At 39.6% G+C, this 20671-nt stretch overlaps 3 protein-coding genes across 10 annotated transcripts; 2 read left to right on the top strand and 1 right to left on the bottom strand.

Moving 5' to 3' along the window:
• Positions 1–766: 766 nt before the first annotated feature.
• LOC117955912 (cyclin-dependent kinase 12-like) lies at positions 767–4672 on the top strand. 5 transcript variants are annotated; one of them, XM_034890720.1, is made up of 4 exons: positions 767–892; positions 1907–2573; positions 2673–2765; positions 3247–4672. In XM_034890720.1, exons 2-4 carry the CDS (start codon positions 1947–1949, stop codon positions 4474–4476), a joined length of 1950 nt encoding a protein of 649 aa, XP_034746611.1. In that variant the 5' UTR covers positions 767–892; positions 1907–1946; the 3' UTR covers positions 4477–4672. The 5 variants fall into 5 exon arrangements, with proteins under 5 accessions (XP_034746611.1, XP_034746593.1, XP_034746584.1 ...); XM_034890702.1 differs by having other exon boundaries at positions 824–1048; positions 1905–2573; XM_034890693.1 differs by having other exon boundaries at positions 891–1051.
• Positions 4673–7623: 2951 nt separating this feature from the next.
• LOC117955892 (zinc finger protein 318-like) lies at positions 7624–14783 on the top strand. Of its 4 annotated transcripts, none has more exons than XM_034890661.1 (6): positions 7624–7866; positions 8292–8819; positions 9253–9396; positions 11192–12688; positions 12885–12960; positions 13962–14782. In XM_034890661.1, exons 2-5 carry the CDS (start codon positions 8337–8339, stop codon positions 12957–12959), a joined length of 2199 nt encoding a protein of 732 aa, XP_034746552.1. In that variant the 5' UTR covers positions 7624–7866; positions 8292–8336; the 3' UTR covers position 12960; positions 13962–14782. The 4 variants fall into 4 exon arrangements, with proteins under 4 accessions (XP_034746552.1, XP_034746570.1, XP_034746560.1 ...); XM_034890679.1 differs by having other exon boundaries at positions 7642–8102; positions 13962–14783; XM_034890669.1 differs by having other exon boundaries at positions 7642–8149; positions 13962–14783.
• A 755-nt stretch (positions 14784–15538) lies between these two features.
• On the bottom strand, positions 15539–19116 carry LOC117935038 (group XIIB secretory phospholipase A2-like protein). Its single transcript, XM_034857160.1, has 4 exons — positions 18760–19116; positions 17700–17788; positions 16610–16775; positions 15539–16083 (listed from the first exon to the last, which is right to left on the bottom strand). The coding sequence occupies exons 1-4, from the start codon at positions 19022–19024 to the stop codon at positions 15965–15967; spliced, it is 639 nt and encodes a 212-aa protein (XP_034713051.1). The 5' UTR covers positions 19025–19116; the 3' UTR covers positions 15539–15964.
• Positions 19117–20671: the final 1555 nt, after the last annotated feature.

Below are 20671 nucleotides of genomic sequence, written 5' to 3'. Positions count from 1 at the left end.
TTTTTTTAAGGAAACTGAATTTAGACTCAACTAGGCCTAGCTAGTTAACTAGCTAACGCTAGTGCTAACTACTGATACTAACTACTGAATCAGGAGGAAAGAGGAACAACTCTAAAAAGCTAAATATTTGTATATAAAAAAAAAGGTTTCAGCCCAAAGAACAAGGTCAGCAGCAAACAGTGCCATTACTATAATACAATAGCCTACTTTAATTAGCATGCTAACAATAATTGAAATATCCTAGATAACGTGAGCTAAGCTTTAGGCCCAACGTTAACATTATAAGTCTAGCTAAAGTTTTTGTTTTATGTCACTAGCATTAGCTGTGTTGCTTTCATGATTGTATCCTTTCTTGTATGGCCCATATTTATCCATAAGCATCGGTTAGAGTACTGAAAATCTGCTTAGAAATATAGGAAATAAATCTGTTGGCAACAATTAGATTTTTTGTTGTTTTGTGTTTTTGTGCAAAGGAGTTTAAGTTTCATATCTTTCATATCTTACATCATACATTTTATTTATCAGAACGTCAATATATTTTGATGTTCCTCAGTTCTGTTGTGAAATACACAAGTAATTATTGTGACTCCAAGACTGTACAGGACAGTGTACAGAATAAGGCCTGACTGTCCCGGGACAGTCCTCAGGACACTTCTAAGGACAGGACAGTTCCAAAACAGCTCCACAATTACACATTACGTAGTGCAATAGGTGGCGCTAATTAACGGTAGTTTGCCAGCCACCAACACAACCCATGAAGAAGAATGCGAGGCATTAGGTTTTTAGTTTTTTTTTAAAGACAGTTAAGTTACACTCCATCCACGAGATGGCAGTAATGTATATTTCTTGCTTCTGACTAAGAACTGGAGAAGAAGAGAACAACTCGGTGGAGGTAAGGTGCACCATGTCTACGGTCACACGGCGCCAGTATAAAAAAACCATAACGAAATGTTAGCTAGCTATTTGCTTGGCAGTTTAAATTCCCAAACTCAGTTTCAGCATTCTCTCTGGTCCTCCCCTTAAAGAAAGTGGACTCGTCCAACATGAAAAGGTAATTAAATTAATGTAAAACTAGGTTGCTGCCCAGTGCTAAATTGATGATTGCTAACGTTAACAATTTAATCAGAAAATGGCCCCAAGCTGCACATCAGCTTTCACGTGTACAAATGTCTCTAACGCTAAGCAACAGGCCGTGGGGATTGGCACAAATGTGTCGCTTTTAGCTGGAAATAATTGAAACACTTTTTAACGCTAACAAATAGCGAGGTTGGTATTTTCGTACTCGCTAATGCTACTTTGCAACAGACATACTAGCAAACAGCCATAAGAGCTAACCAGCTAGCTAATGTTATCATTAACGTTAGCTCAAAAACTACTGAGACCACCACCTTTCTATGAAATTACGTTATATCGATCGCTAACGTCGGGTGCTAACACTAACTTTACAACAGGTGACACTGAATAATAAATCTGCGGTCGAAGGCAATCTATGTTTCTGCAATTTGGAGAGAAAACCTCCACACCTTTTTAGCTAACGTTAGTTCATGGCTACGTGTGAGCTAGCTATTTACGTTAGTCCCTCTGAAGATATTTGAAGAGACATTCATCTCTTCTAAGAATCAAATCATATTTTATGTGGTTTAATATGTTAAATGATTATTTCTGATGCTGTACAAGAGTGACTGTAGGTTTTCAACCGAAAGCTAGTGAAGGGGTGCACAAAAGTGTAATCAATTCCATCTACTTTTAGTATGATTCAAATGTATTCTGTGGGTCCTCCATGGCCTGTTTTACTTTTATAAGTCCATATGAGATAAATATTGTTAATATGACCTAGCCTTGGCTTATCAATTATTTTGATATCCTAACCCCCGATTTAAAAAATAATTTTCTTTTTTTGCTGCAGGCTTTGACATCCACTCCGCTGCTGGAGTTGCAATGACATAATGCAGTCGAACAGGTCTGAGTACAGTCACAAGCGGCAGTACAATGACAAAACCTCAAGGCAATGGGAAGACTATAACGACGGATGGGAAGAAAGGCGTGAACCTTACAGACATATAGCGCAGGATTCCTATCAGAAATATGGCGGGGATGGACAGAGTAGCACCGAGAGGACAGGTAGAAGCAGAGAGTACAGTGACTCGCCTAAGATGCTGTACAGTAAAGATGCAATGAACAGAGACTGGGGCAGAAAGAGTTCCGCGAGGAGACGCACGTCTTCCCCTGTTTGGGGCACTTGTGAGAAGAAAAGGAGAAGGTGTACAGAAGATAAGGATGATTACATGTACAGGCGTGAGCCTGAGGATGAAACAGACAGACAATCGCCAGACAGTTTTTCAAGTGCACATGTAACCAAGGATTTTAAACATACACTACCAGAGAAAGAGGACATCAGATATAGGAAAACACCTCAAGACTCCAAACACAGATATCGGCATAAGGAGTTCACTTATAGGCAACAACCTGATGACTGCAGACAATCGTCTGGATACTACAAAGGCAGAGATGGTCAGGAAAGGAGCCAAGACGTTTCACAAGAGAGGACACAATCCCAAGATTCCTCTACAAAGGTTCGTCACAATCAACATTTTGTGTTAGCAATAGTGGAAGTTTTGGGACAGTTTATTTTTTTAATGTAGTTTAATTAAACTTTCCTCCATATCAAACAGAGTTTTACCAACCCCAGAGAGAGGGCTGACGGCCCCGCTGCAGATCATAAGGATTATCGTCAAAGGTTTCCCCTGAATGAACCTAGTGGGCAGGTGGGTTTATTTTACTTGTGGCAATTGCACAAAAAAAACATAAAATGTTGTTTTGCATTTTCGCTAATGTTTTTTTAGGAAAGTGTGTTTTCCAAAACACACACACACACTAAATGCATTTGGGTGAGCTAAGCGTGATTTATGCTTCTGCGATAAATTATGCCGTGGCTACTAATGTGAGCAAGTTGAGGCACAGACCCCACACCAGGCTGTAGCCAGACTTTCACCTCCCGAAACGTAACAACATGTCGGGGCAACACACGTAAAATAGTCTTCTAAAAGAAGCTTCATTTAAATCAAATCAAATAAGAGAGGTTGCCAATTCACTCAAAGTGCGGCTTCATTTTTAAGATTATAGAATGAACATTAAATGGTTCCCAATTTCTAACCGGTGGTTGCATGTCTACAAATCTATTTGACAAACGAAGACTGCTAATAGTAGTTTGACAAACTGTGGTTGCTTGTGTGTGTCTCCCATCAGTCTTTCGAGAGGGCGGTCAGCAGCCAAAGTGCTGCTGTTCCTGAGCAAAAGAAGTCGGCCATGGGTTTTCAGCGATTCCTTGATGTGCTCAACAAGGGTGTGAATGTTACTGTGCTCAACAAGATAGTGGCCCAGACCACCACCGAAGTGAGTGATCCACCACGCTCTCCAACTCCTGTCAAGAACACCAATCGTCCGTGGTCTCCTGGTTATGTTGGGGGACAACAGGGAAGCCACCAAAATACCAGCCACTGGAGCAAGTGCGAAAGATCCCAGAGACTGACGTCTCCAAAACCTCACCACAGGTCCTTCAGCCCTGAGGGCCGCGCTCCGTCTGATGAAAAGTGTCTGCAGAGGGCTGACGGAGAACAAAGCTACTTTAGCTCCAACAGTAGACCCGTGTCTCCCTCACTGTTGGGAAAGGTAACACTGACACCTGAAGAAGAGCACAAGCACAGGCAAATGCAAGATGTCTTACAGGCCATTGGCATTGATTTAGGATCCGAAGAACTGGGCCAGATGTCACATCGGATCCATGAGCGATTATATGGAAAGAAGGATTATGACGTGGGGCGCCATCGTAGAGGAAGCCGGGAAAGAGACACTAGGCCAGCGTTTTCACCTAGACCGCTAAGTCGATCATCGTCATCGAGCCGATCTAGTTTTAGCCTGGTAAATCGTGAATATCACCAGAAAAAAGACTTGTTTAGTGCTCAGAGGGATGAAACCGAGGTACAACAGATACAGGTGCATGAATCTGTTGGATATGGCCGGAATAGCAGCAGTGGCACTTCACAGGAGAGTCAGAAATGTGAATCTTACTCCCAGGAAAGTACTGCTGCATGTCCATCATTTTCTCATAATTCCTCTTACACTTTATCAACGTCATCCCCTACACCCGTAATGCCGAATTACTCCCCAGTAAACCGTTCACCGCTGATGCCATACCCAGCTCTGCCCCCAGCTCTGCCCCCCCCTAACTTGCCCCACCTTGGTCCCAGGTTTTTCATGCCTAACCTGCCTCCCTTCTTACCTTACCCCCTTGCCCCACCTTTGAACATCTTTCCTGCACTACTCGCTCAAACACGGAACCTTATCAATCCAAGCAATCCACCCTTTTTTAACCTGCCAGGTAATACACCGACTCAGTATATGAACACCACACAAAAATCAAAAACTCTGTCAAGGCCTCGCTGTCTGCAGGTTATTGAAACCAAACAACCTGGATGAGGTGCGTTGCATAGCGGGAATATCTGACTGACTGATAAAGTTGACAAGTTATGTTTTGTATGGAGAATAGTACAATATCACCTCAAAATAAACCGTTGGGCCTTTATGGCGTTCTGTTTTAACTACAAAACACATTTGAAAATCACCTCACAGAAAATGAACAACACACATCCTGTCCAGCAGAAACAAAAAGCAAACAAAAAGGTTGTTGGCTGTTCTTATACCCACAGCACAATGACATGCTTAATAAAAATGCACACAGTATGAAGAAAGGGTTTGGTTTTCTTTTTCAAATTTGGTTTAAACACCTTGATTTGATAAATTATTATCATTATTAAAATTATAGTAAGGGCTGCAATTAACGATTATTTTCATTTTTTGTTAATCGATTAGCTGTTTGGTCTATAGAATGTAAAAAAAAAAGTGAGTAGTGTTTCCCAAAGTCCAAGACGACATCCTCAAATGTCTTGTTTAGTCCACAACTCTAAAGATATTCAGTTAACTGTCGCAGAGGAGGAAAGAAACTAGAAAATATCCACATTTAAGAAAGAGAGTTTTTCATAAAAAGTAGCTTCTTAAATGTAAACTAAACTAGTTTGCGATCAATTTAATAGAATGACAACTAATCGATTAATCTTTGCAGCTCAAATTGCATTTGCGCACAGGTTTGCCTTTTTATCCTAAGGAAGCAGCACCATGGTCAAGTGTTCAGTCTTCAGAGGGTTTTGGCAGACCCACAACAAAATGTGCTCTACTCTTAAGCCTCTGTTTGTCGTTTTGTGTACACGTACAGAACATGATTGTGTAAACATTTTGAGTAGCTTAATATTAAAGGCAGAAAATCTAAGTGCATGGCAATGGACCGTTTTATTGGACTAACTTTTTTGAAGAAAAAACTATTCTCAGAAGAAGCAAGACATTGGATGGGAATGTCGTGCAACAAAGTCCAAATGTCTCATGAAATGATCCTCCGTGGCAGGCTGCAGAGAACTAGGGCTGCAACTATTGATCATTTTCATCTTTCTATAACTTTCTCGATTAGTGGATGATCAATGTCGATTGTTGTATCCCAAATCCCAAGGTGATGTAATCAAGGTAACTAATTGAGTATTTTATTTTTTCCGGGGCATTTTCAGCATTTATTTTGATAGGACAGCAGAACATATGAAAGGGAAGGGGGGGGGATGACATGCAGCAAAGGGCCGCAGGGCAGATTCAAACCCTGCCCCCTGCGGGGTGGACTAAACCTCTATATTTGGGTGCCCGCAAAACCAACTGAGCTATCCGGGCGCCCAACTAATTGAGTATTGATTCATCTTTGCGGTGCATACTACCTCAGAATGTGACAAATCAGGAGTTTAGAATACAACCTATTGTGGTTTAGCAGTTATTTTCTTTATTTTCATTTATCCATTTCTATACCAAGCAGGTAATCACATTTCCCCTCGTCCTCTGCTTATCAGGGTTCCGGTTGTGGGGGCAGCAGCTCCAGCAGGGGAACAGGAGCTGCTGTAGATTATATGTATTTTTATAATACATTTGGAATGTATGGAATTGGATCATTTCAGATCTGTCACACCTTCACACAAGCTCAGAGAGGTGAATGAAGAGTTTCTAATAAAGCCTGCTTAGCTCTACCAGGTTTCCACCAGTTTGAGAATTCACATGGCACTACAGTGCAACAGGAGAAGGGTAATCAATACTTATAGAAGCTAGAAACTCAAAAACTGAAGCTAAATCTGGCACTGCTGCAGAGACGATGAATAAAGAATCACACTTGACCTTTTTAAGATTTAGTTTTTCTATTTTTTAAATCTGATCATTTTGTCTGCAGGCAATTGCAGGTGGCTTATGGGTTCAGTGTTGACTTTCTTTAGAAATGATCAAGTTAAAAGTCCCACTTTACCAGTAGTTAACCCAGATGCATGCAGATTTTATCCAAAAATGTTGCTGTTATTACAATCTACTGAAATCACCTTAGGTTCAAGATTACATCACTTTTAATATGACATTGGTGATTTGTGTGCTTTTTGGAAACTATGCAAAGGAACTAATAGGGGAAAATAACAAAAGAGAAAATCTTTTGTATTAATTTACTAAGATTGACCCTATAAACCATTTAATACAGGTAAGGTTTTGCCCACAGACGGTAGTCTAGGCCTACCATTATCTGGTGGGACCCATGGACTAAGAAGCAGTAGTGTCAAATATAATTTGCATAAAAGCAAACTAGAATTTCACGTTTCAACATTTTATTTTATTACCTATAAACACAAAATTGGCACTAAACAGAAAAATAACTGTACTTAATACAACATAAAGACAGTTGAGTCATGCAAACATGCATGTTTTCAGCTGACAACCAGTTTGATTATAGCTAATACAATATCATTTTACAGAGAGCCGGATCAGATCAATGGGTCTGGCATCCTGCTAATAATATCAATGAATGCAGTGGTACCAGTAAAGTACTGCCATACTTTAAAAATATTCTGTTACAAGTAAAAGTCCTGCGTTGAAAATCTTACTAAGGTAAAAGTTTGTAAGTATCTCATCAGAAAAAAATATGTTAAAGTACTCACATTTTAGAAACTGGAAACGATCAAAACTTTTCTGTCAATCCACTAAGTGAATATTCGGCTAATCATTTGAGGTGGACTTGTAGGCCGTTATTCTATTGGGTAGATTAATTTATATCATAACATTGTGTTTTGTGTGCAAAAGGCTTTACTTGTAACTAAGCTGTAAGATAGTGGAGTTTAAATTTGCCTACAATATTTCTCTCTAAAATTGAACAGGGTAGAAAAGAAAAGACTCAAATAAAGTACAAGTAGGCCTACCTCAAATTTGTACTTCAGTGAATGTAGTTAGTTAGGCTACATTCCACTACTGATTGAATGAATGAAATGACGTTAGGTGTGAATTAACAGTGTTCTCTAATGCTGATAATAGTCAAGTGTATGGCTGCAGCCTGGAGCGTTCCATGTCATCCGTCCCGTTTCATGCGGTCCCGTCTCATGCCAAAGTGTGTCCAATGGTAAATTCAGTGGAATTACTCTGAATTTACCGTTGGACAGACCGCATGAGACGGGACGGATGACATGAGACGCTTCAGGCTGCAGCCATACCCGTCTCTAATGGCCGGAGTATGTTGGTACTCCGTCCAGCAGCCAGCGCTGTCAATTACTGTGTCCACTTTTCAACTCCACCAAAGCAGAGAGAGCTGTCTTGGCCCAAATTCCTTAGTTCAAGCTATTTTTCTAACGTCAACGGTTGTTTTGGCCTTTTGCTAAATCATATGAAACCTTAATTTTGGCATTTCACTATTCTTGAACTTAATTTCCGAGATACCAGTCTAAACGGTTGTCCCGCGATGCGACAGAGGAAAAGGTAACATTAGTTTGAGCCGCTGTAGGAACGTAGCTAACGCTACGTAAACAGTCTGTTGACGTTAGCTGCCAAGCTAGCTAGACTATCTAAAAACAGCATTTAGTTAATGCCAGCCTTCGCTTTTTGTTTGCCCTTCAATTTTTCAAATAACTAATATAACATCATCTTACAGTGCCAAAAGCGTTAGTTAGGTTATCAAATGCTAGGCTTTGTCTTTCCTCAAAAGAAGACAATATGTGAGTTACAGTGTTTGGTACTGAAAATGTATTAACGGGCACGCGAGGTGGGGCTTCTCCAAAAGGCAGTTGGACATTAGCTATCTATAAGGTTAGCTAACGTTACTGAGCTGTCAGTAAAGTAACAGTCTTAATACTGGTTTCTTTCAATCTATCTAACTATTTCTCCACATTGTTTCTACTTTACAGAGTGTACTGACTGCATTTGCCGTAATAGAGATAGATACTGGTTGAATGATGAATCCACTCGACTGGGATGCTTTTCTTCGGATAGTCCATAAGAATGCGGACCCAAAACACCAGAATTATGTTAATAACAGCATGGAGAATGCCCAAGTAACTAATAACGAGATGGACACTTTTGGAGCATCAAAAGTGTCGCAAAGCAGCATGGGATGGGATGGAGTAAGTCCTCCTCTCTCGCTTAACTTGAACATAGAGGACTCAGAAGTCGAGGACCCAGATGGAGCGCCCATTGAGCTGGAGGAAGAGGATCCAGAGCTGTTGAGAAAGCGGAAAGAGCTTAGAGAGATAGAGGAGCGGATACTATTTAAGAAAGCTGCTATTGCTCTGAAAACTGTTGAAACGTCTGTGAAGAAGACCTCACTTTCAGACCTTTCCTGTAATGAACAATCATCTGCATGCAAAGGTGCAACTCTCAAAGACAGGGTGAATGTCATTTTGCAGCAGGGACATCCTGCGGGCTTCCTGTCAAAGGTGAGTGATAGGTTGATGGATCCGATTGGTTAATCAATCAGCTGGCTGCTTGCAGAGGCCCACTGCTTTCTAGATATAGTGTTTACTAGGGCTGCACAATTAATCACAATGTTATGGACTAGTGCAAATCACAGAGGGATCTTGTTCCACCAAAACCACGATTATTATTGGTTTAAAGAAATGCCAATAAACCAAAACACTTTTTTCTCACATACACCAGCAGGCTGTGTGAACTAGCCAGACCCTCCTCCGCAGCGCTGTGGAGGAAGGCCTGGCAATGCAATACTAATGTAAATGAGAATAATGATACAAAAAGGATCATTACCTCCATTATCATGAATCATTGCAATAGCAGTTCAAATAATCACAATGAGGTATTTTCCCTCACATTGTGCAACTCTACTGTTGACTGCATTGCCTCCTTGTTTTTCAGGTGCGGTCTCCCAGAGAGAGAATTAACTCATCCAGGCTGAGCAGAGATGGTCTGCTGCAGGACGACCATCCGCTGAAGCTCAGAGTGAAGGCACTCATGAAGCACAGATGTAGTGATCCGTGTGTTTTGCCAGCAAGCAGGGAGGTTTGTAATATTTTTTGCCACCCACTTTGCAGAAAATATCCATCACATCCACACTGTATTAATATTTTTCATTATTGTTAATCACGTTACGGATCAGATACATTTTGAGATCAACACTAAAAACACATCTATTTCGGAGCATCATAGTCCAGAGCAGGTGTTTATGTGGCACATAAATCCAGGTAGCTATTCCGTCCGGTAGATACCGGTCGTTTAGGCATCGGTGCTTTTTCACGGCAACCCTCTATAGAGATTTATCAGCCTGCTTAAGTAACAGCGACAGTTTCACAAAAATGATTTGATTTGACAGACACAGTTCAACTTTTTACCATGTGTTTATACATATCCCGTTGAGATAATAGATTGCTGCAGGAATGACTCCAAAAACCCAGGAAATGCGTGCGTGCGTGCATGTGTGTCTTAAGTTCTGTACTCTTGCAATTTTTCATTGACAACTTTGTCAGAGATGTTGTGGTTTAATTGTAGGTTTGGTTTTGTGTGACAACCCCCTCAACATGTATTTTTATTTGGCTCTGATCAATTTATTTTCCATCCCAGTTGCACCCTTAACTTAAAGAGCCTATATTATATTTTTAAAAAATCCCTTTTTCTGGGATTTGGGGTGTTATTTTGTGTTTCTGGTGCTTCCACACACATACATACTTGGATAAAACATCCATGCTGTTTTGAGTGAGATACGGTTTCTGAATGTCCTTAAATCTCCGGGTGAGCTGATCAAAATCTGCACGGATTTCTACATCACCAGTCAAGTCGAGGTGACTAACCGTAGCACATGCTAGCGCTAGCATGCTAGCTCGTTCTCAATGGCAAAACATTGCTACAACACACACTAGTTGACAATAATCTCCAAAAGAACTACTTCCATGTCCCTGTTCGGCAGGTATTCCTAAAGTGCCCCTCGTTTAGAAGAAGTCTCCCAGCTAATCCTGCCTTGTACTGACCAAATTTGGAGAAAGACTTATCTAGCTGATGTTATCATTACCTAGCTACTGCGCATGAGCGACTCAGAGACCAAAACACACAGAGTGAAGACAGGATCTGCAGCCATGTGCAGTACAACAAAATATGTTTGTGGAAAATGAAACCATGTAAACCTATTCTAGTACAACCTCAAAATACAGTTATGAACCTATAAATGAGCATAATATGTGGGGTTTAAAGCCCTGATATCATTATCAGACTTGAAAAATATTCATATCTGTGTTGGACTCAAAAATCCAAATCTGAGACCAGTGTGGTTAATATATATATATATATATATATATATATATATATATATATATCTTTTTTTTTTTACTTTGTTTTAACAGCAGCATACTACCCTCCCTGAATAGCTATGATTGCTATCACTGTTGTCGGGTTAAACTTTTTGTGACACAAGAACAAACGCAAACAATGAATGCTACAGAATATTTTTTTACTATCCTGTTTGACAGTCAAAACAGTCAAGTCAGTTTTAACCAAAAAAGATTGAATTACGTTGCATGGGATCAGTGCATAAACTCCAGTACTTTCCGATACCAGCATTTTAGGCAGAATTGGAGGCTTTACCGATACTGGTATCGGCATTGGAACATCTCTAGTAGCAATGAAGTGAATGTAAATGAGGTTGATAGAAGAATGCTTTCTGGAATTGATGCTTTTCTGCTTGTAGTTTTGTCTTTTGGTATTCCACATAAAGAAAGTTCAAAGTATGAATACACTTGTATGGTTGCAATAAGTTCTTGATATTATAAATTTATGTTTTAACGACAAGTATCTGCCCCTTTCCCAGGCCACTGACGTCCCACCGCCTCCTCCCAGCCGAAGGGATACTTCCCCAGCCAAGCAAGAGAACGGCGTCAACGAGGGTTTCCAGCTGTTTCTCAATGTGCTTAACAAAGGCGTGGATTTTGATTTCCTCAGCAGGATCGTCACCAATGACAGCGAGGACCTTCCTTTAGGCGAGGAGCTCCTGAACGTTCACCACACTGCTGCGGAGAACAAGTCCGACCCACCCTTCGGAAACGACAGTCAGCAATTGAGTAGCGGAGTGTCGCTGCCTGACTACAGTCGGACCAACAGCAGAGAGAGTAAGACTGACCCGCCCAGTCAAGAGAGATCCCTCAACAAGACCCTACCTGATGATGGAGAGAAGAAGGACGACAGAGGAGATTGCTGTTTCATTTCCAATAGTCGATCCAGGTCTACCTCGGCGGGAAAGAACAAGAAGATGAGCAAAGAAGAAACACCAAGGCTGGATGAGCAGAGCGCACAGCTCCAGAACATTCTTAAAACCCTGGGGCTGAGCCTGGAAGTGGAGGAGATGAGCAAACTAGCAGACCGGACTCAGGAGAGGCTGTACGGTAAGAAGCATGGAGCCAGGAGGGCTGATCACAAAGGGGAGCAGGAGAGTCAGCAGAGGGGCTCCCAAAGGTATTACAGTCACTCCTCTTCCTCCTCTTCCAGGTCCACTAGGTCTAGAACCTTTAGTCCCAGCCTCTCTCGCCGTCAGTGCTCCCACAGCAAAGACTCCGAGCGAAGGTCTGAACGCAGCCACTCGAGAGACAAAAGCAGAGACGGACCGACACAGCAAGACCATTACGGGGACGGAAGAGAAGAACAGAGTTACAGGGACGAAGACCGCGATGGAAAATACCTCAAAGAAATCTCTGCTTATCAACATCCAGATCCACCAAACCCAACGTATCCCCAGCCCCACCCTAGTGCTTTTTCAGAATTTTCAGCCAACAGTTTGTCCCAGTACACTGTTTACCAGAGCACTTACAGCACTGCTACTAATTCTTACTGGACACATACTCAGGATGCCATTCCTCCCTTCTTCTATCCCAGCGAGGGTCCTTACCCACAAAACACCTACTGTCCCTTTCCTGGCTCCTTCATGGCACCTAATATGTTTAACCGTCGTTGCAGGTCTCACAAAGACATGAACTTGATTTTTAATCCAGACCTGTCTCAGAGCGAAGGCCAAAGTGGATCTGTTTCTCGCCCTCGCTGCCTGCAGGTCGTCAAGACTAAGACCAACGAGAGCAATTTAAAGCAACTTATAACACACAAATCGCGAAGCGGGATGAGATCTTTGTTGAAGAAAAAACGTAAACAAAAGTTAAAACATCGAAAAAAACAAAGAGCACAAAAGCTTGCAGCAAAACGAGAGAAACTAATGCTGGAGAAGGCCCTAAAGGTCGATAAAGATGACTTGGAAACCGAGTCAGAGGAGGAAAAACAGCTGCCAACAGAGACGGAAATAAAGGCAAACCTGAAGAAAACGGTTGGTTTTATCAGCTTCCTTATCCATCTCATTTTAGGAGGTTAGGCTTGGGAGGTTTTGTCCTATTAGTCCGTACGCACCTACATATTTGATTTTTTATCCTGTGGTTCTCTATCACTGCTTGTGTGTTGAAGCGTAAGCCACCCCTGCTACAAAAGAAATGTCACAATAATTTCTATATTTCTTTTATTTCAAGCTTAATGCATTTAACCAGAAGGTGAGACAGAAAATGCCACAGCCAGCCATCTGCCTGACCTCTCAAATTGATTAAAGTAAGTAAACTAAAGTGTGTGTGTGTGTGTGTCTCTGTGTGTTTGTGTGTGTGTGTGTGTGTGTGTGTGTGTGTGTGTGTCTGTGTGTGTGTGTAAAAGAATTGAAAGCTTGATAAATGTTCATTTTTAGGCACTCATCACATGAAATGTTAACTAATTTTCCAATCAAAAATTTAGCACTACCCATATATGATGAAATGTATTATGTTTAATTATATTATGCTCCATTTTAGGGGGAAAACACATTCCAACGCACAAAACATCCCATAATATCTGTCCTTTCCTTACTGAAATCATATTGCTGGAGCTCTAACAATTCCAAATGTTGCTGTACAATTAAAGTCTCTTTCAGTCAAATTTAAAAATATTTATATATTCATTACTTTTTTTTGGAATGACTCCCAGGATATATCATTTGGTTATATGTTACTGTCATATGATCCAGATGATGGAATATTACGTAAATTCATAAACATTAATACAGCTCGAAAATGAATCATGTTGTAGGTTGTCACAAAGCTAAATATGTGTTAGCGGGCTCTGAGGCGTTCAGACAGCCAAGGAGGATGTTAAACAGCTATAGTATCCAGTCAATTTACCACAAGACCCCCCCCCCCCCTATTGTATACATCTCATCTACAATAAGGCATGGATACACGGCGAGCATTTAGAAATTATGGTTGAGTTTGTGTCGGGCTCGGTAACATCAGCGTGATAATGCATTTGTTTTAAAATGGTGCTGCGGCTGCTTTAAGATAGCTCGGTGTGGGTGTGTGTGTGGTAAGTGGGAAGAAGAGCGAAAGAGACAGCAGACGTGTAGATGTGACCGGAGCAGAGTTGGTGGAATAATTTTGAGTTTTGTACACAGTGTGTGCGGTGCCAGACTGAAAGTCTTCATAAGCTGCATGATGATTTAAATGGATTTTTGTTCATCTTTATTGAGTAACTTTGTGTCGTTTGGTCTTGCGTGGTTCTTATTTTTTTTTCTCCTTTTTCCGTAGATCTGTGCTTTGCGACTGATACTTTGAACCTGCTCTGACCCCCGGCAGACCTTTTGGACCTTATCGTGTTCAACATTCATTCATTGAACCATTATTGAATTCATTCTTCATTCTTCTTCAATCATTATAGAACTGGAAGTACATTATATCTTACTTAAAAATATATTTTTGTGTCATTAAAGTGGCTAGATGTAACTTTCTTTTTGTGTTGATTCTAGCGGCCACTTTGGACAACAGCAGTAGTGTTTTAACTAGGGCTAGGTGATATGGAGAAAATCAAATATCACGATATTTTTGACCAAACATCTCAATATCGATACCCCAGCAATATTGTAATGTAGACTATTGGTTCTTTTACAAAACGAGATTTTTGAGAAATAATCATCAGTAATGTGGGTATAATGACTAAGTGGGTAAAGTCCAAAAATAGTACGGCTACAGCAGTCTGGTAGGTTTAGAAAATGACATCACATTACTGTAATTTTCTGTGATGGTCTTGCCCCAGTATCAACCATAACTACAGCAGATAACTTATAAAATAAAATTAGGCTTCTATAAAGAAATCTGCTGCTACCTTTTATCTGGCTTGGGCACATGCTTTTCGGGCGTTACTCCAAAATCTGTGACAAAGTCATTGGATGGAAAAATACACAATTTCAGAAACCTTTCACAAGTTACATATAGTCACTTTGTTGCCAATCTGTGTTAGCAGGAGCAGTTTTACCCATTTCAACACTACATTTCTGTGAATGTCACTAATTTGTCATTCTCTTTCAGTTGTTTTTCTCTTAGTGCTGTATGTTTTTAATTAAACAAAATATGTTTTGCAGCCTCTGCTGTAGTTTGTTATACGTATATATTTATATCATTATATTTTCCGGTTCGTTCCATTTTCCTGAACATGATATCACAGGAACGTTTTCAGGGACTTGTTTCAAATTTGGCGCAAAACATCCACTTTCACTCGAGGATAAACTGATCAGATTATGGTGATCAAAATTGACCGAAACTGTGTATTTTATGAGAATCTTCTTTATTAGCCAAGTATGTGAACACAAACGAGAAATTTCGCTGAAATTTCTCTGAATTTCTCTGAAAAATTTGAGCTGTAAATTTGTCAGTGTACAGAAGGTGACCACTTAATAAACCCTTTAGAGTCAATGCAGCCTTTCCTTTTTTCACCATTTATGTTTCCCGTTTAGAGCTTTAGTTTAGATTTGGACCTAGTACATAAAATGTATATAATGTTGTTTGGATACCTCATTATCTGTTCAATTCACCTGACCATTAATAGCTGCAGTTACTAGTACAGTAAATTATCAGAACGTTGAATGTAAGCTCCCCCCTAAATTCTCAGAATAAACTGTGTTACTGTTGGTAATAATAGCATAGTATTCTCTCCATTTATTAGTCATTCCAACTTTCTTTTGTTAAATTAAATTGTTATGTTAATTAAATTTAAGATCACATTAATTTTTTAAGTTCTCTAAGTTGATTTGCTAATGCAGTGTACTGGTCCGAGGACTTCTGGGTAATGAATGCTGTCAGTAGTATTCAATAAGATGAAACAATTACACTCACGTATGTGTCAATAACATTTATTCATACACAAGACTATCCTAAGTAGGATATGATAACACACCCAAAGTAGGAAGCACAAGAGGCTGTGGGTTGTAAAGTGGAGGTCACACCACAGATATGTTTTGCTTTTCCAAAATCAAATGCCTTTGCCAACAGTATCGGTGCTAATACCAACACTACAGACAGCAGTGATACACCTCTACAATCAAATACAAAACAGTTTGGGCTTGCAGCTCAAATTAACCTTCAACAACGTCTACATTTTGCTGCAAAGTAAAAATAGTGACTTTGAACAAAAGCAGAACAATACCTTCCGAATAAATAACTCAAGTAGTCACAAGTCTTTGCAACACCATGACTCACATCTGCTGATGTGTTGCTGTGGTTGATACTGTTATAAATAGGAGAGTGGAATCTTGAATCTAAAGTTCATCTTTCTCCTCTCCCTGACAGAAGCATGCTGCTCTCTGGCCGTTCATGTAGGGTCTGCAGCCCAGAGTCCACACTGTGTTGAACAACGTGTCTGCTACAGTTTCACATGCTGAGGAGAGTAAGGGACAAAAACAGGAATGGGAGTCAGTACAGAGCAGTAGTTCAAGTCCAAGTTCAAAACAACTTAGTTTTTAACAGTCTACAAACCCAAAATAACATGTATGGACATCGTTGGTCAATAATGTCTTTGGCTTTTTTTTTGGAACCACATGCTTTTCCCAAATAAAACTAAAATTCTCTATGCTGAACCATTATTTTGGAGCAGACCTTCACGATGCTGTTCAGAGTATGCACAAAAGAAGGTATTGTTCGACATTTTCTGAGATTTACTCAATAAACAGTTAATAACATAGTTCATTGAATTATCCGAAGGCTTACGTGACAGGTTTTAAGCACTCGAGCATTGTATTCATTTGTATAGGGATCTGAAGAATTCTTTTTATTTAAATAGGTGATTTGCTTTAAACATTACGTTAAGCGTACATTTATAACTTGAGGCATACTCTACATTGTATAAAGACTTATGAATATATACATTATTGCACCTTGAAATAAAGGTAAAATACATTAACAACCTTCAACTTTTGACACAAAGCCAAGGCTCTTCTTGAGGTCGGAGCAGATGCTGTGGAGGCACCAGCGGAACTTGGAGTCGCAGCGGTACTTGTTGGAGCCGCACGTGTCATAACACATATCCAGCTGATTGCAACACTTGGTCATGGCAGGGACGCCCATGTCCATCTGGCACACAACAGAGGTGATTAATGTGTTAGTATGCAAGAGTGGGAAATTTACAGGTGGTTATTTTGGCTTTAAACTAAAAACTAATTCCATTATTTGGTAAAATATAGACTTCTATGAATATTTAGGGACTGTGCAAAAGTTATTAGGGGGTAGAGGGTTAAAATATTATTTGCTTTCCCCCTTAGTTTTAGAGAGAGAGATTTACTTTAAAAACTTTTTTTTTTAAAGAATAATATATTTGAAAAGAAATGTTTATGTTTGTCCCAAGGTCCATAAAGCAAATACACAACAGCCTGGGAATTTTATTTTTACTTCACAATTAACAATTAACAAAGTCTTGAAAACAAAACAGTAGACATGAATATTAGATCTTTAAGGAGCTGGCCATTGTTTAAATCAGGCAAAAGTTGCTATAACTAAAATATAATGCTGGTTCAGCCCAACCCATTCTGTTCTGCTAACTGGTGAAGCAAAAATAGTACAATACTAAGAACCTCTGTGCCCCCTTCACTTATTATTGTGAGTGGTAATAACTGTGTAAGAGCTCTTAGTTCAACAATAGACAGAAGATTGAATGTTCGCTAAACATTTGTTATGATTTCCATAATTATGGTTATTGTTAATTGTGTAAAAAGCATTGTTCCGTTAGCATGATAAGCTTGCAAGTGCGGCTAAGTTGAGATATAGAGCATAGGGTGTTGCAGTTCTTAAGTCAAAGGGAGGGTCCGAAAAAAATATTTATAAGTCTGGGTGGGGTCTTGCTATTTACAAAGTCAAACATAATTTTTGTCCCTTTTCCCAAATAATATTTGTACAGTCCCTTAAGAATGTAGATTTTTTTTTTTTTCATACCCGCACCAACTAAATTTCCAAGTTTGATCAATACACTCAATTTGCCCTGAATGGACAGAAGAAACATACCCCATCTGGAATAGGAAGACCAAAGAAGTAGGAGGTACATCCATCAGGTTCTGGCATCTGGTAGCCAGGACGAGGTACAGGAGCTTTACCTGAGAGGGGACGCAAAGCAAAATTTCAGCTGCACAGCGCATGACACCTCTCCTATAATGCTGGGGTCACAGTCCATTTACAGGCCCTCTCCCAAATGATAACAAAGAGGATAAGAAGTTAATTCTATCATGGGTAAGTATCAGAGTATTAGTAATTGGGTTTACATTGTTGCATTTTTTTGTTCCACACAGGAAATGTCCAGACCACCGTATAATTACTTAGTTTATGTTGTAATATGAATGTATTATCCATTTAGAATACTTTGAGTAACCGTACTTAATGCTAATTTATTAAAGAGCAACACAGGAGCATTTAAGCAGAGATAAATTGTGCATTGCACACACTGTTACTAAACTGTCCTGGGAAAATATTTAATTAATATCTATTTGTATGTTAATAGTAATAATGATGCAAAATGTTTTGGCTGAATCAAAGTAGAAGTATTTTTTTATGTGAATATTTAAAAATAATTTAAAAAAAAGTCATTAAAATGAGAATTTGCTTCATTTCTTTATCTTAATTACTGCATATAAAAGACAAAATACTTTCTCCACAGAGCAAAACAAAATGTTAACGGATGACAGTCTAACATAAAATGTGTTCTTATTGTGAAAAGCCTGCCATTTAAAAAGCTTTTTTATGTTCTGTACTGTATAACGAGGAAAAATACTTTTTTTTTGCCAATAATCAATATTTATAAATTAGACAATTTTGATTCCAAGAAGAAGGATGTAATTAGCATTCTCTCCAGTACCTGTGTTGTTAATGGGGTGAAAACAGCATAGGTACCTAACCCTAGTCTAAGCCAACCCTTTCCACTGCTATCATTGCCAAATGGAAACTGTAATACATTTCCTCCTTTCAATTAAGATTAAATTGTAACATATTCTGGAGAAAAAAAAATCATCAAAAATTAAAATGCCATTGGTGGACCCCACTGGCTGATCAATATCATTATTATTCAACTCACCATATCGACAGCGGTATTGGCACACTCCGTCACGTCCACCCATGAACTCTAGCATTGAGTCAAAGTATCCGCTGACTGACTCAAAGCCGCCTCGCAGGGAGTTCAATCCCCACTCTGCGTTCTCGTTATCGGCCTGCGAGCCATCGGCGGCCTCGCCCGGTGCTGCTGGCGCTGCAGCTGGGTCCTCAGTCTCTTGACTGACTGCACCATGGATGACCAGACCCAGCAGCAGCAGGAGGGGAGCAATAAGGGCCCAACGTGTCATTCTGTAGCTCACACAGCTCCAGATGAACAGCTAGAGTTCAGACACTGAGGGAACACACTCACAGTGGCAATACTGAAACCGTGTGCATGACCTGAACTTTGAGCCAGGCAAAGGGATGGCCTCATATGTGGAAGAACAAAGTCCAGCCTCTATCTCTTTTTTTTTGGACATATCTCTGCTTTTATCACTCTTGCTGATTAATAAGAGGCAGAGTGTACGTGTTCACCATTCAGTTAAGGGGATTCAATTACATTTAATCCCATTCATTTAAAAGTTAATCTTTCTTGACATTAACATAGAGTAGAAAATAAGATAGAGTAGATTTGCTGTAAAATCAAAGAGCATCACCTCTGTACCCTGCTTCCTGGTTTCTCAATTCAGTTAAATTCATGTGCAAATGTTCTGTCATTATACAAAATGAATGAAAACACCTTATTACACATCCCACATCTTGTAGAACTTGCTACTGGAACCTCCAAACTAACTCATAACATTTCATGTATCAACCACACTGGTGTCAAATCGATACAATGATTTTGTAAGGAAACTGAGAAGAACTGAGTCTAAATACTCTGTGTGTGTGTGTGTGTACCCAAATATCAAGTTATTATTATAATTATTTTTTATTGAAGGGAAACAGCAAATGAAGATAATTCTAATGTGACAAGTCAGACCTCCAGATTTTTAGTAAACTGTTTGCACTTTTGTGGGCTAAATTTGAGAATTTCAGAAGGAGACATGATGGCGAATACTTTAGATAAATTGTGAAATACAATAATAAACAAGAAGTAATCACTTAACATAGGAGGCGAAAGGCAAGACAAGAGAGTTGACTCTCTTGTCTTCCAAAACAAAAGGCACTGATAAAATAGCATTTAATATAGCCATCAAAGTTATAGTTATTGAAATATAAGACAACATAGGCCTAGTTTCATAGCGTTTAATGATTAATTAATAGGCTTCACTTTGAAAGAAAATAAATATAGAATTTCAAGTCATAGAAGCCTGTAAAATGTTGGGCAAGACAGTGTGTTTTATTTGGTCAGTACATTCAAACACTGGAACACTAGCTATTAAAAGAGATAATCAAGTCGTTACATTAACCACACCCAGAGCTGCATCACAAAAGAAGTGTGAAAAAAGTCCATAACAACATTTTATTAGGAAATCCGCAACATGGTATGTTCTTATAATAAAGTAATTGTCTTTAACTTTAGGAAGAACAATGGAGGTAAAAATATGGAACAAGTGACGTTAGCCTACTGTTTTAACACCCATAGACAGTAACAGTCTATGTGGCCACCCCAGCCTCCACACATCATGCATGTCACCAAATATACTAGACAATACTAAACTGTACCGCTAGATGGCTCAAGGTGTCAGGGTCTTCAGGTCTTCTCTACCCTCTGTCTATATTTGCTAGAGTCCCGTTTGGTCTCTTCCAGTCTACGGTCTCTGTCTTCTCCATAGACAGTTAAAGAAAGTTCTTCCCTCTTCTATGGTCAGCACCCCCTCTGTCCATAGCTGGTAGAGTCCCGTTTGGTCTCTTCCAGCCAATGGTCTCTGTCTTCTCCATAAACAGTTGAAGAAGGTCTTCTCTCTTCTACGGTCTTCACCCCCCTCTGTCTATATTTGGTAGAGTCCAGT

This window comes from Etheostoma cragini, chromosome 2, assembly GCF_013103735.1.
Source record: "Etheostoma cragini isolate CJK2018 chromosome 2, CSU_Ecrag_1.0, whole genome shotgun sequence".
NCBI classification, from domain to species: domain Eukaryota; kingdom Metazoa; phylum Chordata; class Actinopteri; order Perciformes; family Percidae; genus Etheostoma; species Etheostoma cragini.
This window is presented reverse-complemented; position numbering and strand designations above follow the sequence as displayed.